Consider the following 24,578-nt stretch of genomic DNA (forward strand, 5'->3'; position numbering starts at 1 on the left):
TTCAGAGATGGGTGGCACGAATATGGGTGCCTAGTTGCCAAGAGCACATTTGTGTAAACTGTAATTTAGTTGCTGGAGTGCGCTGGCAGGTGAAATATCACATATGAATGCTTGAGCTGAAGTGTTAACGTCTGAAACCATATGGCCCCGCCCGCATTGATATGTCGGATTCATTACAGGCTCACGATGCCAATGATCGTAAGGCAACCTCAGTATATTATATATCCGCACATGCTCATGATTGCTGGCCAACTTCAACTCTTGACATCGAGCCAAAATCCAGGTCCCCCCGAAAGTGAAAGGGGGGACCATGTCATTTGTTTCGAAGTTCTCTGCTGGCAGATAGATCGACACTTCACACACGAGCCCTGGTCCTCAGGAGTACCGAACCAAGATGATTTGCAGTCCTGTAGCCGGAGTAAAATATCCACAATGTGGATTGCGGGGCTGGCAGGTATCCTTGCGTGATACTGGGCTGCGCTCCGTGATTCCGTCGTACAAGTCCCCAGCCCGCCGGTGCAGCAGAGACCGCTGCGCAATTCTAAACGCAGCGCCATACCAGCAAGCGCTTCCTGCAACAACTGTCGAGGACGATGACTTGGTGACGACAACAGTGCAGCTTCCTCCGTTGACAGAGGTGAGCCCTAGTTTCGCAATCAAGTTGATGGGTTCCCAGAATCAATTCCCTAATCTGGATATTCTGATCGCAGGACCTCGCCAAAGAAGTTCTTTCGAATTATGGGTTTGATCTGATAAAGACGAAGGCCAGCGATGTCTACACGGAAAAGCGGGCCAGCACAGCGCTCCTGATCCACCCTAAAAGCGTAGGTACGAAACGATCATTTACCTCCGTTATCAGCTCTGCAGATCTTACAAACTGTCTTAACCGCACTGCATCACTTTTAAGACTCAAGGAGGGCTGTAACCATCCTTCACCATCAACCAGCCTTCTTGGCTTGTGGGGGAAGATCAATACATCTGCCAAACCGATTCTGTCCTTTGCAAATACACCATTCGTTTCTGGACTCACCAAATTTCTGTGCAACAGGGGCCGAGGTACCAGTGGTGATATTTGCTCATGGCTTCTCGCAGCCAGTGCAGAACTACACGAGCACGCTGCAGAAACTGGCAAACGAGGTCGGCGCAGCCGTCATCGCCCCAGAGACCAGCCTCTTCCAAGTGTTGGGCAAAGTGGCCGGCTCAGGCAGTGGCCTCCTGGGAGAGCTGACTGCCAAACCTCCCACCAAGATGCAGGTACCTGGATACCCCCCACAACAGAATTTTCCATGCCCTCCTTCCGAAAGCTGTAGTGAGAGAATAAATGCAACACGCATGTTCAGGATGCCTATAACAAGGTTGTCTCAGCCACGCTCCCTATTCCAATGCTGGCCCAGCATTGAAGTAGGTTGCCATATGGAACAGCCGGCTCATTGCACCAGGCGGAGACCTGTGACTTTCCTGCTACAGCAACTCTGAGGATGCTTGTTCAGAACGACACACAAGATGGCAATATGGTCTCTTGCGCTGCCGACTACATACAATCTTACCCTCATGGAGTACCACTATTCTAAATGCTTTCTTTGCTATGTGCAGGCAGCGCTGATAGTGGACGTGCTGCGGTCGGCGGGCTACCTGCACAAAAACGGCGTGGACGGAGCAAAGATGGGCCCTGTGATGCTGATGGGCCACTCCATGGGCGCCGGCATCTCTGTGGCCACTGCTGCCATGCTCAAGAACGTGGCCGGCGTCGCCGCTGAGGCCCCTGCGGTGCGCAATGTTTCACACCTGCTTAACGCCAGAATTGTACAGATTTTTTCTGTGCAGCATTCAATGCAAGCCAAGACTGGCGGCAAGGGATACATCCAAGCCATGACAACATGAGATTGGATGACTACAGAGGACTATCTCCCATTAGTTGCCTCCCTGCACGCGCCTGCTGGATTCCCTACAAAAGACATCTGCATCTTTTATGACCGAATGCAGGACACAATGGCAGGCCATGGTGAAGAAGGTTGCAGCCTGTGTCATGTGGCTATCCTTTGAATCTAATAAAACTGCTCTTCCTTCCCACCTGGAGGGACCTGCTGACATAGTGTGCCTTTTATGCCTGTCCAGAGTTCTGATGAACACTGCTCTTGGGCTTTCTTCTTGCGCAGGTGAAGCAGCTGATGGAGAGCCCGGTGAACCCAGACATCCATATGGACGACGACCTGCTGGGCCGCAGCTACCGCGAAGCTGTCGCCTACTTCACGGACAGGTTCCCCGACGCCGCCAAGCTGCACCTCATCGGAGGAGACCAGGACCAGATCGTGCGCCCGCTCGAGGTGCTGCCTCCCTTTCCACAGGGAATCACATAGAATTATAATGGGTGTGCAAATAAGTCATAACCTGCCTAGAACATGTGCAGAAAAGCAGGATCAGCAGGAAATCTAAATTAGTGCTAGAGAAATTTGTCAGGCAGACATGCAAGCAACGATGCTGATGACACATAATAAAACACCTGGCTCGGTCTCTGGTAGTGATCCACACCCAAAGCAGGCTAGGGCAAGTGTGGAGTATTCAGGAGTCCCCTAGTGTCCAGGAGAGAGATTTGACGCCAACCCAGTAGTATCAACTAACCCATGTCTGTGTCCCACTGAAGCACACGCCTCAAATTGCCAACCTTGCCGGCAAGCCCTCTGGGGTGCAGTGATCAGCGCTCCAACCAGTCAATGATGCAAAGGTGACTTACTGGTCATGCAAATCTTACTGAGGGGTGACTGCTTTGCACAGGTGGCACAGCTGTTCACTGCAGCGCGCACGGCTGTGAAGAACGGGCGCCTGAAGGACGTCACCCTCTTCACTGTCAAAGGAAGCCACATCGGCTTTGGTACGCCGTCTTATCACCCTTGCACATTCCGTTTGCATTATCATGCACCCCAGTTTGTCCCCTCAAACCCCTGCACTGTCACAATCCAGGGGACTCTAAATAAAGTTGGATGCCCCTTCCTGCTTGTCACATGTCTCTCCTGTCCGGCTCTGCTGTTACTCACCCTGCTGGAGTGTGTATTTATGTTCTGCAGCACTGATATCTTTACAGTCCCCTGCACAATCATCCCCAAGATCTCCAGGACAAGCTTGACCTGGCTGCACTTGCAGAGGACAAAGTGAGTGTGGAGGTGGACAATCCAGTGCTGGGGGCTCTGTTCTGGGTCATCAACCTGCTGCTCTACAAGGTGATCCCAGGACCTCATTGCGCCTCTTCATTGCCTTGTATCATTGTCATTATTATTTGATGCTGTTCCTGCCAGAGGCAAAGTGCGTCTGTAGACAAGCTGCATGTAAGGGCTGCCACAAATCCTAGTCCTCAATCGACTGTCCTGTATACTGTTACAAGTAAGTGAGCAAGCCTTCGTGTCTCACTCTAGGGACACAGGTTGCATGTTTGGGCACAGCAGTATCACAACCTTGAGACAGGGCATTCAGCAAGAGCTCACAAATGGTCGTAGCATGCTCTGTGCAGGCGGAGATCCTGAAGTTTCTGCTGCAAGACTACAGCGAGCAGCTGGCAGCCTCGCAGTATGTGCTGGTGGGCTCTGCCAAAGCGTTCCTGGGTCAAGAGACCTTCCCTGCAAATCCCTCCCCGCTGGGTAAACCCTTTTCAATTGTCCTTACGATCTTGTCTCTGCCTTCACTGCAGCACAAGATTGCAAGTCCAACTCCATGGAAGGTAAACATAGCGAGAGGGAAGAGCCCTGATAGTCTGAAGCATTTTTGCCAAAGAAGCAATGCACTCAGCTGCCTCTGTGGAAAAGTAAAAGGTGCCAGTTCGCCAATGGGGGAATGGTGCGTGGTGCAGGTGTGTACGAGCTGTCCAATGGAGTGACGGCTGTGAAGACGCGGACGGGGTATGCCAACAGCCCGCAGGGCAGCAAAGAAGACACCATCATTGTGTCACCGGATGAAATTATTCTGCCCACGCCCTCCGATGAAGGTGCGCTCTGCAGTGTTCTAGAGTTTTCATGCCACCATCCAGGCCGTCATCTCACTCTGCTTGCACACCTCCTGTCAGTGTTATGTGTTCTAGCACGCCTGCAATCACACAGCTCCATCCTCCTCACTATCCCACTGTTCACAACGTCATCTGGTCCCTACGCATAGGAGGAGCAATCAGCCACCATCAGAAACTGCAGACATTGCTCCAGCATTTGCTTCACAGCACGGGAATGAGCAGGCTGCAGGCTTTATTACCTCCTGCCTGAACTTCAAATACTACAGCTCAAAGTTGTACCCTTGCAGAGTCGGCCCTGAACGCTTAATTCAGTTGAAATTCGCGGGGTGAGCACATGGCTGCCGCCCACAGCGGCTTTGCTGGAAATGCTGAAAATGCAATTTCAAATGCAAATTTGCAGAGATTGGGACGTGGCTGCCGTCCACAACAGCGTTGCTGGGCTGCTCTAAGCGCTGAAAATGCATTTTGAATTCAAAATCGCAGAGGTTGGGACGTGGCTGCCGTCTACAGCAGCATTGCTGGGCTACTCCGGCGCGCATGCACTCACAGTGGCCAAGGCGGTGCCCCTGATTCTGGCCGGCACCGGCAGCGAGGGACTGGCGGTTCAGGGCAGCATGGCCGTCGTTGCACTTCTGGCGGCTGCGCTCGTCTATGACAACGCCATGTTGGCGTCCGGCCGCTTCCTGGGGCAGGTGCGCGCAAGCTGATTCATTTCAAAGTTTGGATTTATTTGGTCCCCCGACATGGAAGTGCTGCCTTGCTTGGGGCTGCCGTTGCACTGGACATATGGCTCTGCTCAAGAGCTCCATATGAGCTTGCTGCTGGCTCATTACTTTGCTGTTTGCTGCCACGGCTGGCACAGGTGGGTTCTCATCTGAGCAAGAGACAGTGCTTGTTTGCATGTTGCGATGCGAAACTATCCGAGCCCAGGAAAATGAACCAGGAGCTATTTTGAGATGGAGTCTTGAAAAGCTGCCAGAAAATGCGACAACAGCAAGCCGTGAATGTGATGCAGGGTCCGCTTCTGGAGGCGTTGAGCAGCTACCGCTACGTGGCGCACTCCTTCGCGGTGATCCTGTCATTGGTTGCGGCAGAGCAGGCGGCACGCGCCGGTGTTGTCTTCGCTGACACCCTCTGGTTCAAAGGTGGGTCACCTGAATCTGCAGATACTCTCGGGGTATTGGCATGGGGGCCAATACCTGAATCTTGGATGTATGTGACTTGCGCCAGGTTCAAAGTTTGATCAAAGAATATTCTGATGCATGCACTTCGCCTTGAAGCTGAGATCTCGATGTTCCAATTGAATGCTACCTTAGACATGCTCTCATATTCTGACGATGGTACACATGTCTTTGAGCCATACATTGTGCACTGCAGTGGTGCACGAGATGCAGTTGCAGGATCTCTTTCTCCATGCTGTTTTAAAGTACAGCTGATTGAGGCAGACATTGTGCACTGCAGAAGTCACAAACGCAGTTGCAGCAACCCTTTTGGCGTTTTGAGTTACGGTTCCCAAAGCAAGGAAAGTCCAAGTCTTTGCACCTGGCCTTCCTACCAGGTGCTTTAATGTTGGAGCAGGTCAAGCTGGCGCCCTAAGGTCCAGCAGTTTACATATACTAAGATACGTCATGTTTCTCTTTGCAGGGACTCTGTTGGCGGTGCTCTCGTTGGAGGTGAGCCTGAGCTTCATCCAGAGCTGGTTCCTGCTGGAACTGAAGCCGCTGTGGGCCCGTGGCGTGCTGCGCTACGGGTACAAGGACCCCTCCTTCTCACAGGTCCTCCCAGTCATCTCTTCCTCGGTGAGTTTCCTTAGCCTGCCTCCTTCTTTGGCCCCAGTCAAATGGTGGTAGCAGTCGGTACTGGCATGAGTCTCACAGAAGATCTCACCGGCCAAGTGCCTGACCAGCTGTCCCTGTCATTTGTCTGTAAAAGTGACACTTGCAATTGCATGATCTAGAGCATTTTGAGATGCTGTGCCCCTTGAGTTCAGGGTCATCAGGAGGACATGTGAGTGGCAGTGGAGAGCACTTGCTCTGTGTGCATGCAAAGTTGACAATGTATTACAGGCTCTCTTGCTCAACTATTACGGATAGAGCTTGTAAGCTTTTTTGTAAGGGATTCCTGGCCATCTGCAGGTGTTCATGGCCATTCTGGGTGGAGCAGCGGTGAGTAAAAACCCATCGATGTCACCTCTGCTGCTGGGATCGCTGGCTTCTCTTCTGCTTGGGGTGCGGCACATGCCCCTTATTCCTGTGACTCATGCATTACTGAAGCACCGTCATTCACTTCATGCCGAGTCACTGGCACTGGCATGCACATGCTTCAGACAGTACATTAAACTAGAGATGGTATTGAACGGAGGGTGTGTCTGCTGACACAGGCTGTTCCCGGAAAGGTCATACCTGGGTTTTTGGCAGGCAACCTGGGAGAAGTGCTGCTGCTGGCTTCACTGGTGACAACCGAAGCCATCTTGAGGTCGCAGGGCCTGTGAATATATTCTTTGAAGCAATTTCCAATATTGTTTAAAAAGAGAACATGTATGAGTGCATTTTATGGAGTTTTCAAGTTTGGCGGCAAGGCAGCCCTTCCTCTCTACTTTGGCGCTCGCACTGACTTTCATGTCTGCATTTTCTTCCTCGTTTGACTTTCGTGCTGTGCTTTCATCTCTTGTGCTGAAAGAGCTTCCATTTATTGGGTGGAGTTGTCACTGCTGTGTTTTGATGAATGAATTGACCTGGTCCCGCTAGTGGCATGCAGCTACTATGCATTTGGGGGAGACAGGAAGTGCAGGCAAGATTATTTTTTGCATCCACGTTTGGGGTGCAAATAAGACTGGCAGTGAGTAGCATACACTTTACAAGCTCTATAAAAACTGCAGTAAGATAGATTTCAAGACATTTCGCTATCACAACGTTTTTTGAAAAGCTCTACACAGCTCTGGAGCTGTCTCGGAGGCAGCAATTTTATATATCAGCTAGCGGCCCTTTGGGATCGCTGAGATCAACTCTGGAGATCTTGCGGATCAGGAGGTAAAACAGTAAAATTGTAAGACACGGGAGACTGGGTAGTCACCATGACCCAAAATAGCGCATTTGTTTGCATGCCCTGCTTCTTCGAGAAGCCTCTTGCCCAGCTTGCCAAAAAAAAGCAAACGTTCTCAGGGTGATGCAACCTCAAAATTGTACTGGCGTTGGCCGCCCACATACAAGCACATTTGACAATAAAGGACTGCCCAGTTGCGGGGCACTTGATTGGGTTATGAAGCTCCCTTCAATACAAGAGAACCACTTTGTTTGACAGCACTGCTCACGTGCATGCACTCACATCCAGCAGCAATCTCACAGCTGTTAAGAGCTGCTAGCCCAAGACACAGATGTGTTGCAACACCTCCTGCTTCCTCGTAATGAGATCCTTGTACCCACACCCGTGTGCAGTATAGAACTCTTAGTGTGCTCAGCAATTCCAAACGCTGTGCAGAGCACTCCATGCACACGGCAGCCCACCATCCACACACCCACATTCCCAACATTGCTCTATCACACATATCGTCTTGTGCATCCAGACCATGCAAAAGGCCGCATCCGTCTTACGTATCAAATTTGACTAATTTCTTCTCACAGGCACGACCATGCTCAAACCCCCCCATACACTCCACAGCGCTCGCCCAGCGCTCGCCCAGCGCTCGCCCAATGAAGCCCGGTGCACGGCACACTCCATGCACAAGCCTTGCAGTCGCCAACATCGTCATACTCGCCAGACCTCAAAAGGTGCTGCTCTCCATACTTTACATCAGCAGGAAGATTTGTGGCTGAGTGAGGCCAAGAGGGCTGCTGTCCAAAAGACCCCCGCAAGCGCCTGGGTAGAAGGGAGGAAATCTATTCGCGGCGCGTCCGGCCGCGCCGGTGGAACTGGGAACAATCCCATGCCCTTGGCGGTACATTTTTTTGGCAACGATGGACTCTGCAAGCCAGCACGGCACGCTCCATGCAAGAGCCTTGCAGCTGGGGAGGCCGCAAGACGTGCAGAGGAAGGTAGGTGTTCTATTTGCGACGCGGCCGGCCTTTTGGTGCGAGTGGACAATCCATGCACTTCGCACGTTTTCTGACAACCACCGACACTGAAAGCCGGCACACCGCTCCATGCACGAGCCTTGCAGCTGGTGAGGCCGCTGGCGAAGGTGAAAGGGAGGGATCTCTATTCGCGGCGCGGCCGGACGCGGCGGTGGGACTCTGGCTCGGCAGGCATGTCGATGGCATATTCTGCGCGGTGCATGCCGTGGCGCGAGGAGCGGTGCCCCGCCACCTGGCGATCCACCGCGATCACATGCAGCAGCTCCGCCTGCGCCAGGATACAATCGACATGAGCTGAACAGCCAATTGGGCGCAGAATCTGCTTATAGACATATTTTTGCTACTTATTTGTTAAGGTTCTTTTGCGCATTTAGGCAGGCACTCTCATTTCTGGCCACCCACAGGAACATGCGCTAAAAAGCCAAATGCTCTACTGCACATGGAGAGACCACATGGCACCCCTGGCCCAATATGCTTGATGCTACCAGGTAAAAAGGCTTCAGAATGCAGCAAAACATATTGCTTTGCTTGCTGCATGAGCAATCTAGAGCACCCAGGAGGACATTTGGCTTTGGTGTGCAATATAGATTCATTGCAGGTCGGCAAAAATCCAGGGGCCATTAGGCATTTGCGCAAAAGGCTTGAGTAATCGGGAGGCAGGCGCGCACCTGGAGCTGGGGGCAGGAGGAGACCATGTGCTGGTAGCCCTCGGAGACCATGACGGCCTGCAGGTTGCGCGACACAAACTCCAGGCACACACGCTTCAGCTCCTCCGCGTGGTTCTGCTCCGCCAGAGACAGCGTCGTCGCAACCGTCTCCACCTGCACCCACACAATCGAAAGTTCAGATGTGCCTCGAGTTAGCATTGGTCAGCATAAATCTCCCGGGAGTGCCAAGTGTGAGACAAGAGTAGTGCTGGCGGTGTTTGCTTGTGTCCGGTAATGCTGCTGTCGGTGCAGTTGAGGAAGACTAGTCTGCAAAAAGATGGGATAGATTGCACAACACTGGATGTGTCCCGATGCACAGAAGGTAAACCTCACCGTCAATGGAAGGCAACACATTCAACTCAGCATGTATGCAGAAGGCTCAGGTGTCGAGTGCCCTCAGCCGAGGAGACCTATGTGATCATTACAGTCCGGGATTGCAGGTAATGCCGCGGGGAGGGAGAGAGGAAAGCGCACCTCCACAGTTTCGCAGAGGCGGCGCTCACAGATTTGGCGCAGGCGGCTGAGCTGGAAGCGGTCGGCAGCCACCAGCAGGTGCTGCGCCATCGCAACGTCCAGGTTGGCACCCTCCAACTCCTGCCAGCCATCAGAGGTTGTCAGGATTCCCCACAATTTATGGAATCCAAAAGATGCTGCCGCAACTCTTGACCCACATTCTTCAAGATAAGATGGAACCAGCTCGTTCGTGCATGCAAATACCATGTGCTGCACACACACAAATAGCGCTCTACATATGCAGAAGGACAGATTGGAATACCAGGGGCAGCAGCAAAGGTAGCGGTGGCAGCACCAAGAATAGCACATGCAGCAGCATGAATGAGGAGCTAACTTCCCTGTCGAGTGGACTGGCAATGTTGCTTGCATGTCTCCCTGACAGTTTCTCTACCCCTGACGGTTATTGATCTACTAAACCCCCCTTTGGTGCACCTGCTCTCGGTAGATTTTCACTCGGTTGTACTAGAATGAAGGCTGGCGAATTGTTAGGGACACCTCGCTATGGCCCAAGCCAAGAATCCTAGTACTGGAGCGAAGTCTGACAGTTTTCCTGACAGACAGCAACGAGCAGCAGCTTCCAGCAGGGCATGTGCACCTCGGGGAGGGTGTCGGTGTAGACGAAGTGCAGGAGGGCGCGGAAGACTGGGCCGCGCACGTCCTCGATGGTGACAACGCCCTCCACTCCCTCGCGCATCTCGCTGTTCAGCAGCGCGTGGAACACCGGCGAGCGCGCCATCAGGATTATGCGGTGCGCCGTCAGCTCCTCGTCGTCCACCTGGCAGGTTATGTCATCCGTTATGTCATCAGCAGGCGCAAAAACAAGCAGCGAGCTCGTGTCTGTAATTTCCATCCCTGACAACTCCAAAATGAGAGGTTCCGCGACAGATACAATTCACGTCGTTAAGAAATCGTGGTGGGATCATGCAACGATCGTGCCCTCTGTCATTGCAAGAGATGCAAGGGTCCCGGCATGGGGTGGATACATGACTGGCCCAGAGAAAAAGGCATGGTGGCCCACGAAATGAGCAAAATAGAAATGGTCCTCACCTTGAATTTCACGTCTGCACCCTCGCAGCTGTCCAGCAGGGCGCCCAGCTCGCTGCCAAGAGTTGAAGGAGGCACCTGCAAAGCGATCACCTCCACTGCTCAGACTTGTAATATGACAGGCAACCAGCAACATGCAGCATTACCTGTATCACCAAAAACCACAAGGGAACCATTCTGGGATAGACCAAGCGCTTAGCGCAGCAGCGCAGATAGAGGCGCCACCTGGATGAGGGGTAGCTTGGGGACATTGGGACCCGGCTGGCGGGTGAGGGCGCCGCCAGTGGAGACAACCAGCTCTATGGTGTAGCGGATGACTATGGTGTCGTTTACCAGGTACCCGTTGTTCAGGTTCTCCAGCACCGACCGCTTCACAAACTTGCGGTAGCCGTGGCAGTTGCGCGCGTTGGGGTCCTGTGTTCATCGAATGAGTAATTGTCACCCACAACACCTTCCACACATGAGCTCACTGTTTTTGAATTCAGCAAAAGAGGGCCAGCTAGCAAAGAGCCAGATTGTCACACACTTTATGAGACTTAGATTCAACAACAAACTCCAAGATGATTTGTGCATGGACGCCACCATCACACCCGGAGACTTGCATTCCTTCTCTGTCAGGGTTCCAAAGTGCAGGATACTCAAGATGTCCTCAAGCAGCAGGAGGCAATGTATCAAGACAGCACAAAGGAAGAGTATGCAGAGAATGTCTGTACAGAACCACATTGCAGCGCACACATGTGCCATGACCGCCAGCGCACATGAACACGCCACACCATGTGCGCATGCATGCGTTGTCGCAATGACACATGCATGTGTTCCGTGGCAAAGATTACAGTACATGAATGGTGTGCAACACCAGAGCAGGAGAGCAAACCCCCCTAAGTAAAACCCTGGTATAGGACAGATATGAGCACCATCTTGCAACAGAGCATGGACAACATGCCATGCACTTATGCACTACAGCGAGATCAAGCTCATGCCTGAGCTTCCGGGAAAGACCACTGAAGTGCAAAATGCGCACCTGGCGTGCGCAGGAGATCTTGACGGCGCCCTGCGCGCGGGAGCGGCCCTTCATGAGGTCGCGGCCGCCGCCGGACTGGTCCACCAGCGTGAAGCGGTGGAATGCGCGCACCACGCGCCCGTCGCTCGTGTTCACAACCCCCTGCGGTGAGTCACTCTCGCCTGCATGCCACCAGGGGTCGTCAATGAAAAAGGACCAACGCATGCATGCCCAAATTCATGCATGCATGTTTCACAATTTGCTTATCAAAGTCCTAAGTACCTAGTGCCGATTACCTGAACAGCACCTGCCGCTCCAAAGGCATCTGACATTGGATGCCTGGTAAAGAAGCAGCAGACCACACACTCTATCATGAAGGGCACTGAGATGTGGAATGTTAAGGAAACAGAGAGCAGAGCTGTGCTCACCTATGAGGGCCACAAACAGGGCGGCGTAGTCATTTGTCAGCTCTCTGCGGCCGTGCTGCCCCACCACCTGCTGCTGGTGTTGCTGCTGTTGTTGCTGCTGCTGTTGCTGTTGCTGAGGAGGGGCTACTGCTTGATTGTTGGGCTGTGGGAAGGCTGCTATAGCTCCCTGCTGCTGGCCAGCTGCCTGCTGCGCTGCATGCTGTGCTGCTAGCGCCGCATTTGCTCTCGCCACTGCCGCTGCGCACACCCCATCCACCAGAAAAGTCAGCCAACACTCTTCTAGACAACTTGCATGCAGACACGGTCCCTTGAGGACCCTGGCATGCATGCATGCATGCATGCAGCGCCCTGTTGCTACCCATCAGGACCACGCACGCGAGGCGGGCAGGCTGGGGCGAAAGGCCAACGCTCTGCCGGTCGCGCGTTGCCGCCTATCAGGGGATGAACGGCAACTGCAAGGTTTATCCACTGGCAAGAGAGCTTCACGTCTGTCTGCAGGGGCCCCCGGACCGGCAGCATTGTTGGCGGGGGCGGCGTTGGGGTTCTGTGGCGCTGGGAACGCTGGCGGCGGCGGCCCCGCTGCCGCGGCCCCCGCTCCTGGAACTGCGGCCGGCGGCGGCAGCAGCGCTGGCGGAGGACCTGACAAACCGTTATCATATCCTAAGTACCACCGCTGATATTTCTTGCTAATATCACTAATATTTGCGTTTTTGCATGCGCACTTCTTGCCAAGAGGCAACCTGATGAATCATGAAGCTTGCAGCTACAACCCATGGGATCCTACGCACAACGGCAACATTGATCATGTGGAGATGCCATTTGGTGGCAGAGGGACTTTGTTGTCTAGGGCAAGAGTCTCACCTTCAAATCCATTGCCGCCGCCGCCCGCCGGAAGTGCAGGCAGAACGGCGGCCATTCCCACGCCCATGCCACCCTCTGTGGAGGAGCTGCGCTTGCCATCCGGATAGAAGAGAAGCACCTGCAATGGCATGCATGCTGTCTGAATGCCACTTGCCAATATTTCATCATGTCAAGAGCTCAGAGCAAGATGTAGAGGATAATCCTCACGATGAGAGCACGGGGATGACAGTGCACTTTCAGTGGTCAAGTCCCCAGCCGTAGAGGATTCTTTAGATAGTTGTGCCTGGCACTCACCCACTCATGGCCACCGACTGTGAAGCGCTCACTGGCTATCGGTTCTCCATCGCCTATGCCTTTGACCAGGCTGTAGCCTATGATGGTGTGCTCATGCTCGCCTGTTGCAAGGACAAGTAGTAAGGAACCACAAAGAAGATAAGGCATTAATCCGGCTAGCAGGCATGCACAGCAAACAAGACATTCCCTAATATTTGCGAGGTCTCAGTTGTTTGAAAGAAAAGCCAACATCACCTCTGCAAACGAGCAACTGCAACAGGCATACTATTTGCAAGAGTGGAGAACAATTGCTGCATGAGCAGCGTATGCCGATGCAAACGATTTCAACCTTTGTATAATGATTAAAGTGTGGTATTTAATGTGTTTTTCAGCCCTCAGCCAGAAAACTAATCCTGAACCAAGGATCAGGAACCCGGCCCTGTTGGGACAAGCTGAAGCACTGGAGAGCCTCACCTATTATTGTGTCTGTGACCGTCTTCGATGCGGACTTCTTCTCATCCCTTTGCGTGCCATTCGCAGCAGCTGCAGGCGGTGTGCCCAAGACTGCAGGCACAACTGCTCCTGGCCCTGCCGCCATTCACCCGCTATCCTTCCCGCTCCTCACAAGTGGAAAAGCTTTTCGTTTCTAGCTTGCTAGCACACTCAATTGGGCTTAGCGTTTCGCCTGGAAAGAGCACGACGTGATAATCATACAACAAGGTACATTAGCTGCCAGACCCTCTTGACGGAACCAACTGCCCCGATGGAGGGATTACTACCTTCAAACCAATACGAAGGATGCCTCACGAGATGACCGGGCAGCAATCGTTTTCAAGGAAATCGGGAGGGCCAGGGTTCCAAATCAGTACACGAACTCCCACGGGACGGTGAGTAACCTTCCTGACGCCAGCACCTGCACCCACAGAACGCCTGTCTTGTTACTCTCAGAAGGAGGTTTGATGTTTGTGTATGAAGACTTTTCAAAGCTCCGATTGATTGCAGCTCTCATTTCGCCAGGCGATCTGTAAAGGAAAATTCCAATTCTATAGATTTGCACACTGATGCCTGCATCAGAAGCATACAGAATGGCATCAAGCATGATTTGATTTGCTTAGATCCACAGAATTTTGTTATCTTAGTATCAATAGAATCGTGGGTCAGTTCGTGTGTGATAACAGATATTCGCATGAAATATACTTTCGGGCATCACTTCTAGAATGTCAACTACGGTCCTGACTTTCGTCATAGTAGGACTTGATGATCATCCCATCTTTGAGGCAGATCTAGCAGTGAGAGGTGCGTACTTGCCATTTGCCTGAGATAGAATTCGGAGTATCCTTGGTGTCACAGTTCTCTTGACAAGCTTTTGGTGCGCTTTGCACGGAGTTGTAGAGTCCGGTCGGATGGTGCAGGCGACACAGGGTCGAGGGATGATAGGGCGCAGTACCTGCACCAGTTCGTGCTCCATGCTGCACTAGATGCTGTGGACGAGCAGCAATGGCAGGGCCAAAATATGAATCTGGGAGTTGTTGACAAGTTTAACAATCTACAGGTTGGCGGCTGCCCTCCGCTGTGCCATGCTGTGCCGAATGCTATGCTGCAGCTCATGTTATGAACTTGAGCTCTATGTGATCTGCAGGTCTCGGCGTTTGTCACTGCGGCACAGATCAAGTTCCTCTTGCTGCATGATGGCAAGAACGACGACACGATCAAACTGTTCTTCAGGGATGTGTATGAGGTTTACTTAAGGGTGATCATGAACCCCTTCTTTAGCCCGAGGTCACACATCAAGTCCCCTGCTTTCAACCAGAAAGTCAGGTCATTGGCCAGATCGTACTTCAGATCCTGATGTAGCTGCCCAGCAGATGCAGTGGCACAGAAGCGCAGAACTGAGTTGCAGATGCTTTTGATGATGAACATTATGGAAAAAATTGAACATTGACATGGAGGTATCAGTGAAGGATCATATTGAAGTCAGGTAGCTGCAGCTGTTTTGGCTTTCCGATTTACACTGTCAGCTTGGCACTTAGCAAGCACTCGAGTGCACTGCAAGAGCTGTTGATATGACCTTGCATCACACTTCTTCACACGCCATGGAACATTGCCTATTACTTTGTCATTTCTCTTGTTCCTAACGGTGACCAAATCTCTTCCTAAAACAGGCCGAAAACAACGAACGTGGAGCTGACCGGACAATGTCGCAGGGAAGACTTGCATGCGAGTCAATATGATTGTTCAAAACCTGCGTTACAGGCAATGCTGCAATCAACATCATGCATCCTAGAGACGCAGCACTTCGTCGCAAGTCTTTGTGCAAAGACCTTAAGAGCGCCGGCTACATGAGCTCTGCAGATAATCATAAGTGAAATTGCCGCAACCAGCCAGCGCAGATCAGAGCCCAGCAACCGGTGCTGGCACACCAACTGGCAGAGCTGCTGGGAGCACAGACGCCGCCTTGATGACAGCTCGCGTCACATGCATATTGCTACTGGCCGGTGCGCGTTTTCAAGCAGCAATGCAGCGTTGCTTCAAGCGGCAACAGCGCTCCTGAACTCTGTGCGAGCACCGCCAACACCCACGCCCTCGCTCGAGTTGTCACCACCCACAGAGATGTCCACGGGCGGCCTCATGGCAGCGCATGCAGCCAGAGCCTGCACCGTCACAGCATGCCACAGTCAGGCTAGCGCAAATAGTGACTCAAGGTAGTATTCGACATCACACGAGCTGTTTCATGGTGAATCCCAGCGCATGGCTTCTGCCAGGATGCAGGACTGGCGAGCCCCTTCCTCACGTCTGTCTTACACCAGCACTGTACACACTCATCAGAACACAATCCTTCGATAACACAGCACACTTTGGTGCTGCTATTTGGAATGTCCCAGGGCATGCTGTATCAGGCATGCTGTAAGGAGGCATCCAGCCAACCACCAGGTAAGTGATGCGCTGGCTCCTTTCTGGTGCCAATGCTTTACCATCTCCAGCACAAAACAACACATGTGTGCGGGAGGGCGGGAAGGAGCTGCACCTTGTGGACGTCATGGCGCAGGAACTCGGAGAAGAGTTCGGGGTCGAGGGGCTGCTGGTTGTCGATGGCCACGTAGGCCTGCTGCTCCAGGATGTAGTCGAATCGCGGCGCCCACTTGCGGCTGCCCAGGCGCGCGGTGTACGAGCAGTTGTCCACCATGAATGCAACGCCGCGCGCGTGCATGTACGGGTTCAGCGAGTCCACAGCCTGCAAGACAGAATCACAGGAGCCTCACTGCCTGTAGACTCTCAATACAGGACAGTGGTGAAACATCTCCAAGAATGCGGCGCATCTGCAGGAGCTCCACTCTGGCACCCTGCCCTCCTTCCCTTCTGCGTCAGCCTATTTCTCTATAGCGTGATGGACGACCAATGCAAGCTTGAGGCATTGCAGCCACCAACAGCAAACTCCTAGCAGCCTGTCAGCAATGATCAACAAAGTTTTACATTCGGATTACGAGCTTTACAGCCTTTCATTGCAGCACTGTCTGCATGATCCTCTTGGTAGCGATGCTTGCTGGCAGCCTTGGCGCACCAATGCTTGGCATGAAAGGTTGGGCAAAGACTGTGCCCCCGGGTCCCCTGGAAGAGAGTACTGGCAGCGCTGCCGATGCAATGAACGCTCTCTTGACAAGAGGTCAATTGGTGACATCAGGCAGCGCACCTCGATGATGGATTCGTTGCAGATCTCGGAGTAGGGGTGGCCGTGGCTCTTGAGCACATCGACGGTGGCCATCATGGTGGCCACGTACACGCCAGCAGTGAAGGGGTGCAGCGGAATCTCCTCCTCCACACGCGCTGCCCTCACCTTGCCTCCAACCTCCTGCGCCAGATAGATAAATCATGTTATCGTAATTTCACATTTTCATCTACATCAACTTTGATTGAATCATCTCTTCCAACACAGCTCAACGATAGAGTTCAAGTGTATCAACTATATCACAACGATACAATGGTGATTTCAGCTGGTGAGCTAATCAAAGGGTTATGCCTGACTCCTACCAAGAAAGGCAGAGGACCGCCACTCTGAATATTTACATTGAGCAGCTAGCAGAATGTCTGCATGCATGTGGCCGTTGTATATCTGCTCTACAGATGCAGGTGGAGGCCTGAAAGCACGGAGCACTGTTCTACGACACAACATGCATGCAAGCATTGCCAGTGTGCTCTAAAGAGTCACACTAAGGCCTGGCACATATGCATGGGTCCAGGATGCAACGCACAGCATGATTACGGTGGAGAGAGTGGTTCTCTATGGGCATGCAGAACAAGCGAACTAGCGGCGCACCTTCCACATGTAGGTCTGGTCGATCTTGCCCATGGGGAAGCGGTCAAAGCGCTCCCCAGCCTGCACCACGCTCTTGATCTCATTGCCGCTCGCCACGTCATCGTAGATCTCCTCGCAGATGTCCCGCGCCGGGCCGTACGAAGCGCTGTATGCCTGCGCAGCCGCCGCCAAGTGTCTTATGACACAACATTAGCAAAGCAACTGGCATCATATAACGGAGCAGGGAAAACCGTTTTCTTGCTTACATTCATTATATGAGCCAGTGGACAGGGACTAGCATGCAAATCCACTATCTGAGCACATGTCCCGAAGTGCACTCCAGGGAAAACTGCTGGTTGCACATGATGGTAGGGCAACTGGTGCGGATACAAAAAAATGGTGTGCCCAGTCATTGCTGACCAAGGAATGGGGGGCAGCCCTGGGATAAGGTACAAGCACGTCATGACAGAAACGTGGGAAAATGCTGAGGGGGTGCAAGAGTGCACCTTCTCAAACTCCTTCTTGCCGGCGGCGTCCAGGGCCTCGTAAACGGCGGGCATGCCTGAGCGCGAGATGATGCGCGTGATGGGACCAGTGATGGACTCCACTGAGTTCTTGAATGCGTCCTCCTCACTGCCAGCCAAGCAGCACAACGTCAGAAATACAAACTAATGGAGGTGCAATGCAAAGCTTTCACGAGCCCATGCTCAACAGATCTCCACTGCCGCTCCTTGAGGCTCTGTCAAGGGTTCCCTTTGACACTTGCTGCTCTCCAGCCAATCGCAGGACAAATTGCAAGAATCCTAGGCCAAATATCAATTAGAAGGGCTCAATCTCCAGTTGACATGATCTGCCAATGATTGGAGAAAGTTATGCATGTGGAAGGGCTGTACCTCTGTCCCTGGCGCACATATCTCCTGAAGAGGCTCTCCACGATGCCATGGACAGCCCCCAGCAATACACAGCGCTCTCCGTAGATGTCACTCCTGTATTCGCTCTCCAGCGTGGTCCCTGCAGGAGCCAGTGGTCGTCAGAATGGCGAAGAAGAGGCACGAAACAGTGCCAAACAGTCAGCAAACAGCCAGGAGAAAACAGGTATGGCCAGACATTTGAGGTGATGAGGAGCAGGCATGCACCGAAAGCGAATGGTGCTCCACAGCCGATCGCCCAGGCAGCGGCTATGTCTGCAGCGTTTCCGGTGGCGTCCTGCAGACAAACAGAACCCAGTAAGGAAAGTGAGGCACACGAGTGGCCTCTCTGCTTGCAGGCAAGTACACATGTGCTCATTAAGGGCGATTATGCATTGTCCATCAAGCATGACATCATGCTTGATGGAAACGGACTTTGATCTCACCTGGTGGACTGCAATGGATGCATTGATGCCAGCGCCGTTCACGGACTTTCCTTGTTGATACAACCGCCTCACGGACGGACCCATGCCCTGCCATCAGTCACGGTCTTGCCTTCAGCACCCATCAGTCATTTCAAGCATTGTTCACAAGGCATGATATGATCCTTGAAGGATGTGTAGCAAAATTTCCTGGCTGTGATAGTCCCCGCAGGACAGACTCCTCTGCCCTCGTGCCATCCGCAAGCTTTAAGCAGCGAGATAGATCCACCCTTACCTTTGGTGCATTGAGGATGACGTTGATGTCATCCCTGAAGTCCACGCCATCGTTTTGCATGACTCCCAGCAGGAAGCCGTGAGACAGCCCCAGCGTGGCACCCGGCTTCATGGCTGCCAGCACCCTGGGGTAGAGCTTTGCCTGCATCACGCACACAGCACGATCAAATACTCTTACGATATCACAGTTCTTTGATCAGGTGTCTTCCTGTGTGCCACTCATGAACATAGTTGCAGACATGCAACCCCAAAACAGAGTGCAGAGAGCAACTTGGAAGTGTGGTGATAGCACGGTGTAAAGAAGGGGATCATCCTAAAAGAGCGGTCTATAATGAGATAGACGTACCTGTGCTGCGTCAGAGATGAGCAGGATCACCAGCTCGCTGGTGGACACCATGTCAAAGACCTCGCCCAGGGTGCCTGCCTCCTCTGTGAACCCACATTCACGGGCCTCTGCCTCAGACACGGACCCCTTCCTCAAGCCAATGGCCACCTTGATGTCCGAGTTCACCTCCTCCAAGGACTCCTTCAAATTCTGAGCCTGGGCTGGTGCCTGTTGTGCCAATGCAGGGCTACTATGAGTCACCCTTTACCCAATAAACTTCAGGGCGCAAGGCTGACAACGGAAGGCAATTATCTTGAAATTCCGCATGAGCTACTTCTGTGTATATGCCAGATCGTATGACAGTGACGACAATATGAGTGGAGACATCTTCGTTGCTGCATTGTCTTCTCTCAAAGAAGAATGATACAGAATACTGGCCTGGTGTGAAGTTTCAAAATCACCTGTGAACCCCAGCCGATGAAAGAGATCTTTTTAATGCCCTTGAAAGCTTCTGGCAGAAGCTTGTACTTGTCTCGGCCGCCGCGATAGATGTACTCCTCCCTGCCCGCGAAGTCCACCTTCTCGGGTGTGAAGATCTTTGTATCAAACTTAAGAGCAGCCGCGTTAACGATCCGGAGGGACGATGCCCTGCTGCGCCCGTGAGACAAAGAGAAACGTGATGTCGCTGTTGAGCTCAACAAAGAAGCCCTCTTCAAAGAGGACAGTGCGTGGGGGACAGCCGAAGGCATGCAAATGCATGGCCTGCCAAGGTATGCCGGCATGGCTGCTGCCTGGGGCAAAGAGGCCTTCATGGTTGCAGTTGAAAACACTCCCAATGCAGGCACCTGCAATATAGAGTTCATGGTTGCCTAAACCCTGCATTTGATAAACCCTATGCAGGGATAAGATAAGAAACTGCCAAATCTGGCTATATCAGAGGAAGGCGAAGGAAGGTGGAGGGACGGCCGCTGGAGAACGCGCACGTACTCCTCCCAACTTGCTTTCAAAGTTTGCAATTGTTTCTGCAACATCAGACACAATCGAGACTCAGTGAATGTGACGTCAATCATATTGTTTTCGCCATCACTTCCGTAGGACGGCTTTTTGACAAGTTGTCTCTACCGAATGTCTGGGATGCAGTCTGAGATAGATAGGTTGAATGCAGAGAACGATCATTTGCGAAAACTCTTAGGCATAGATGATAACAAATCTGTATTATCAGAGTTCCAGAGCGCAGATACTGCCGAAACACCACACCATTTTCTCAGATCGGCAGATCGTGCTGCTGCCTACGACACTTGTCCGCAGAAATTGCACACCTGGGAAGCCGGCTCCCATGACTTGAATAAGGAGCAGATATCACGCTACAGCCGTCAGATCATCCTCCCGTCCTTTGGCCCTGCTGGTGAGACAGCATCTCCCTGCTTCCTCTTCTACCTTTGAAATCAAAACGATGCAATGATGGAAGCGCAGATTGCCGTAGTCCTCACTACACTGTCTAGCTGCGCGCACATGCGCAGACGGCAGAAGGTCCATGACAGTAATCACGATCAAAATATGTGTGCACGCAGCGCAAGCGCGGTTGTGCAAGGCTGCAGTGCTGGTCATCGGCTCTGGCGGCCTTGGCTGCCCGGCCGCGCTGTATCTGGCGGCCGCAGGCGTGGGCCGCCTGGGGATCGTGGATCAGGACGCGGTGGAGCTCAGCAATCTGCACCGCCAGATCGCGCACCGGGAGGCCTCTGTTGGCATGCACAAAGCCGACTCAGCTGCGCAGGCCTGCAGCGGCCTCAACTCCTCCATCCAGGTGTGCGGCTAATTTGGGTTTGCAGCTTTTATTCCGACTCTTGACAACAAGCCTGAATCCTACCTTTCTGTGCTCAAGTTGCTTCTGGCTTTATCCGTCTGCGCCGTGAAGCGTTCCACAGAGCGGGACCCAGCCAGCCCATCTTGCTGTCCTTGCAGACTGTGCCCTGGGCAGGCTGTGCCCTGGGGTGGCCATCTGAAAGGGGCAAGCAGTGCCACAGGCTGCCGTGGTTCTGATATTTGAGAAACCATGGTGCCGCTGTGCACCACCCTTGCCGAGCACCCCTTGTGTGCCATTTCAGTCCACCACAGCAAGATGTGCTTACAGAGGACAAGAACCCAAGGCCTGCTCTTTGTCTTTTGTCCAATCTTGTTGGGTTTGCAAGGCAGAGCAGTCTTATGCAGGGCAGGGCATCCCTACCTGCACCCCTGTCCAGTAATTGTGTAGCGATCTCTCTCAGCGCACAGTTGTCTGCCAGGTGGATGTGCACCGAGAGGGATTCACCGCGGCAAATGCGGTAGAGCTGGCCTCGGCGTACGATGTGGTTGTGGATGCGACTGACAATGCGGCCAGTCGCTACCTGATCAGCGACGCGTGCGTCATCGCGCGGCGGCCGCTCGTGTCCGGCGCTGCGCTCGGCATGGACGGGCAGCTCACTATCTACAACCATGGCTCAGACGGTAAGAGCGCGCTGCCAGATTGCAATTGTCCTGCCGCAACAAGTTCCATTATCTTGTGAAAGTGATTGTAGCACAGATTGTGCTTGTTGTATTTTCTCACTAATAGGCTGGGCATGAGTTTGCTGCCTGGTGAGATTGTTGTGCTTGTCCTGGGAAAGCAGGCAGGTGAGGCCGGTGGTCCATCAGTCAATGATGTTGGCTTATTTTCCAAAGGAAAGAATCTGCTGAGTTCAGGCTCATGTGCTTTCTTTATGGCGGCAGGGCCATGCTACCGCTGCATGTTCCCTGAGGCGCCGCGGCCAGAGAGTTGCTCACGCTGCTCCGATGCTGGCGTGCTTGGGGTCGTGCCAGGCATCATTGGCACCCTGCAGGTCTGCCACGATCTTGCCTGCATAATGACTCAGTGGGACCTTCCACTGACATCTGTGTTATTATGAAGTGTCGCCATTTCTTCTAGGCAGGCCATGGGCTAAATGCAAAGCAGTGCAGATCCTTTTCAGATCTTATGTACAGGCTATTGGCAGGGGTGCCAATGACATGATGCGTGTGATAGTGGTTAGAATCTGGATGTCATTGTGGCTGTTGTAGGCCAAGTTGTGTGCTGGTACACATGTGTGCCTTTTAAAATGACAGTAGTGCGCTTCTTGGCAGGCACTGGAGGCTATCAAACTGGCATCTGGAGTGGGCAAGCCGCTGAGCAGAACCATGCTGCTCGTTGACTCCATGTCCAGCCGTTTCACTTCCATCAAGCTGCGCGCTAAGGTTGATAATCCACTTCAGATAGTACTAGAGCTCAGCTGGATCATCGTGCTTATTCACCTGCTGCTGCTCAGCAACTGCACGTGTGACATGCAGATGCCTGGATGTATCTCCTGCGGGGAGAATCCTGACATCACTGCACAGTCATTGCAGCACTATGACTACAGCGCTTTCACTGGAGCGCCCTCCAATGATGCGGCACCGGAGCCCCTGCAATTGCTGCGCGATGAGGAGAGAGTATCTGCAGCAGAGGTAGGATCACCCGTGTTCCCTCGAGAATAGTATGGCCAACAAGTCCCCTTTTGACAGGCAGCTGTGGCATTGATACCTAGTAGTATGGAGGCCAAGTGGAGTAGCCTTGTGTGATACAAAATATGTGATAGCTTGAGAGAGATGAAAGTGTCAAGCTGACCGAAGGCCAAGTAGCCTTCTGTGATACAATTTATGTGATAGCTTGAGAGGGATGAAAGTGTCATGCTGACCTGGGTTGGGTTTTGGTGCAGCTGCATGAGCTGCTGGAAGTGCAGCCGGATATGCTCCTCATAGATGTGCGGCCCAGGGATCAGTTTGAAATTGCCCACATGCCAGGTAGGTGGCACAGCCACAAGAATAGATGAAATTTGAGATGTGCAGAGAGCAGAGTGCAGTCTTGAGGCAGGCTTTGTTCTTGAGTCAATGGCTTATTTTCGCAGGCTCATGCAATTATCCCTTTGATGAGACCAGGAAGGAGGCTTTTCATGAGCACATTGACGCCATTGTCCAGAAGGCGAAGGAAGGCTGCGGCAGTGGGAGGGAGAATGGGGATGTTTCACGGCAGCAGCAGGCAGAAGACTCGAGAGGGGGCAGCCAGGGAGCTCCCCTGTGTGTTGTGTGTCGACGGGGAAATGATTCCCAGCATGTGGTGCAGATGCTTAGGCAGGGTGGAGTGAGAACAGCAGTGGACCTAGTGGGAGGGCTTGAAGCATGGTCAAAACATGCGAAAGTGGTCTTCCCAGAGTACTGAAGGAGGTGCGGATAGCTCAAGTTTGATACATGGTACGTTTAGTACACGATATGCGGTGATCTTCAGACTGATGCTCACTGCACTGCGCAGTGGTTGAGTACCGGCATTCTTTAAGTAAGGCAGTGGGTCTTTAGCTGATATTGTTTTCCATATGGCCACCAGTCGCCACTCTATGCTCAGAAACCAGTTGAATTGTATCCCAATTCCCAGCTGAAGAGGTCTCTTTTATTGGACCCAGACCCCTGCAAACCCACACAACATGATGTGCCAAGATAGGCATGCTGGTGCACCTTGACTGTGAGACTTGTCTGGCGGAATAAAAAAGGCAGCTGTGAAGCCAGAACTCGCAAAAATATCTAGGCTAATCTTGAGAGTCAGCTGAACATCCTTTTCAAGCCTCCTCCGCAATTGATAAAAAAAAGTGGAAATTGCGATCAGGCATGGACAAGCTTTAGCGGAGTCTGGTGTCGCGCAAATCAGCTTGCCAGTTCAAAGTGATACAGGGTCACGACAATTGAATAGACCAGCAGGTAAAGTGCATCACTTGATGTACATTGGTTGTGGGCTCAAATGTTTGGCAATGATCATAAAGTATACATTTCAAGTTTGGGGCTGTACAGTGCTGTGATTAAGTCAAGTAGTGCAGGATATTGCTGATTGAATTGATAAAACATGTATTCGTGCCAGGCATTGCGAAGGAAGTGCTTTGGGACCAATGATGTAAAGATGATCTTTGTGTTCTAAAGGGCAAGATGCTGGACATCGATGGCGAGGTGAAGACGCTGGTGGAGAAGATCAAAGAGCTGGGAGCGCCAGACCAAGCCGATCATGGCAGGATCAAAGTGAAGTATGGCATCCTCTTCAGGGAGACCTCTGACCTGTTTGAGGCACTGGCCGGCACAATGAGGGCTGCCAAGCGCAAGAAGCTGGTCACATTTGATGGGGAGCTGCTGCTGCAAGGGGTGCACGACAATGTGGATGTTGTGCTCCTGGAGGCTTGCTGACACCTGGCACCTTGACACCGCTATGGCACTTCAGCACATGCATGCTGGAAATTTGGCTCAGAGTAAGATCGCTAGAGAACACTACACTTTGTCCGGGAGAGGAGAACTTACATTTGCTTGCTAGTTATACTGCAGGTAGTATTTCATAAATTTATTCCAACCAATCAGATCTGTTCTCAGGCTGAATCACAGCCTTCTAGC

At 52.6% G+C, this 24,578-nt stretch overlaps 6 protein-coding genes across 6 annotated transcripts; 3 read left to right on the plus strand and 3 right to left on the minus strand.

Annotated features, from left to right (window-relative positions):
- Window positions 1-6,831: 6,831 nt before the first annotated feature.
- COCSUDRAFT_33233 (hypothetical protein) lies at window positions 6,832-7,555 on the minus strand. The gene has a single exon (XM_005647554.1). It carries the CDS (start codon window positions 7,193-7,195, stop codon window positions 6,992-6,994), a length of 204 nt encoding a protein of 67 aa, XP_005647611.1. The 5' UTR covers window positions 7,196-7,555; the 3' UTR covers window positions 6,832-6,991.
- Window positions 7,556-8,681: 1,126 nt separating this feature from the next.
- Window positions 8,682-13,055, minus strand: COCSUDRAFT_15673 (POZ domain-containing protein; the record flags this gene model as incomplete). Its single annotated transcript, XM_005647555.1, has 7 exons — window positions 8,682-8,882; window positions 9,243-9,362; window positions 9,877-10,140; window positions 10,551-10,739; window positions 11,347-11,507; window positions 12,687-12,732; window positions 12,909-13,055. 7 exons carry the CDS (start codon window positions 13,053-13,055, stop codon window positions 8,682-8,684), a joined length of 1,128 nt encoding a protein of 375 aa, XP_005647612.1.
- A 1,049-nt stretch (window positions 13,056-14,104) lies between these two features.
- Window positions 14,105-14,736, plus strand: COCSUDRAFT_15832 (component of TRAPP complex; the record flags this gene model as incomplete). Its single annotated transcript, XM_005647556.1, has 3 exons — window positions 14,105-14,183; window positions 14,300-14,439; window positions 14,527-14,736. 3 exons carry the CDS (start codon window positions 14,105-14,107, stop codon window positions 14,734-14,736), a joined length of 429 nt encoding a protein of 142 aa, XP_005647613.1.
- A 135-nt stretch (window positions 14,737-14,871) lies between these two features.
- On the minus strand, window positions 14,872-19,947 carry COCSUDRAFT_33234 (acetohydroxy acid isomeroreductase). The gene is made up of 11 exons (XM_005647557.1): window positions 19,589-19,947; window positions 19,149-19,355; window positions 18,804-18,944; window positions 18,533-18,619; window positions 18,315-18,384; window positions 18,072-18,189; window positions 17,685-17,811; window positions 17,200-17,352; window positions 16,576-16,734; window positions 15,913-16,119; window positions 14,872-15,538 (listed from the first exon to the last, which is right to left on the minus strand). Exons 1-11 carry the CDS (start codon window positions 19,874-19,876, stop codon window positions 15,416-15,418), a joined length of 1,680 nt encoding a protein of 559 aa, XP_005647614.1. The 5' UTR covers window positions 19,877-19,947; the 3' UTR covers window positions 14,872-15,415.
- Window positions 19,807-23,373, plus strand: COCSUDRAFT_36641 (hypothetical protein; the record flags this gene model as incomplete). Its single annotated transcript, XM_005647558.1, has 9 exons — window positions 19,807-19,851; window positions 20,436-20,532; window positions 20,699-20,931; window positions 21,410-21,611; window positions 21,873-21,982; window positions 22,263-22,373; window positions 22,467-22,622; window positions 22,874-22,958; window positions 23,063-23,373. The coding sequence occupies 9 exons, from the start codon at window positions 19,807-19,809 to the stop codon at window positions 23,371-23,373; spliced, it is 1,350 nt and encodes a 449-aa protein (XP_005647615.1).
- Window positions 23,374-24,125: 752 nt separating this feature from the next.
- COCSUDRAFT_15911 (hypothetical protein) lies at window positions 24,126-24,377 on the plus strand (the record flags this gene model as incomplete). The annotated part of the gene is made up of 1 exon (XM_005647559.1): window positions 24,126-24,377. One exon carries the CDS (start codon window positions 24,126-24,128, stop codon window positions 24,375-24,377), a length of 252 nt encoding a protein of 83 aa, XP_005647616.1.
- Between the last annotated feature and the right edge of the window lie 201 nt (window positions 24,378-24,578).

Source organism: Coccomyxa subellipsoidea (assembly GCF_000258705.1).
Source record: "Coccomyxa subellipsoidea C-169, whole genome shotgun sequence".
NCBI lineage: Eukaryota > Viridiplantae > Chlorophyta > Trebouxiophyceae > Coccomyxaceae > Coccomyxa > Coccomyxa subellipsoidea.

Bases quoted from the DNA above. Each gene is read 5' to 3' on its own strand.
- COCSUDRAFT_33234 (XM_005647557.1), bottom strand. From the start codon at position 19,876: ATGCCTTCGGCTGTCCCCCACGCACTGTCCTCTTTGAAGAGGGCTTCT. The intron at 17,353-17,684 runs GTGCACTCTTGC...GCGGCTGCGCAG, and splicing joins GCAAGAAGGAGTTTGAGAAG to GCATACAGCGCTTCGTACGG. The intron at 15,539-15,912 runs GTGCAGCTCCTT...GTGACGGTGCAG, and splicing joins TGCGCCATGACGTCCACAAG to GCTCTGGCTGCATGCGCTGC.
- COCSUDRAFT_33233 (XM_005647554.1), bottom strand. From the start codon at position 7,195: ATGTGGGCGGCCAACGCCAGTACAATTTTGAGGTTGCATCACCCTGAG.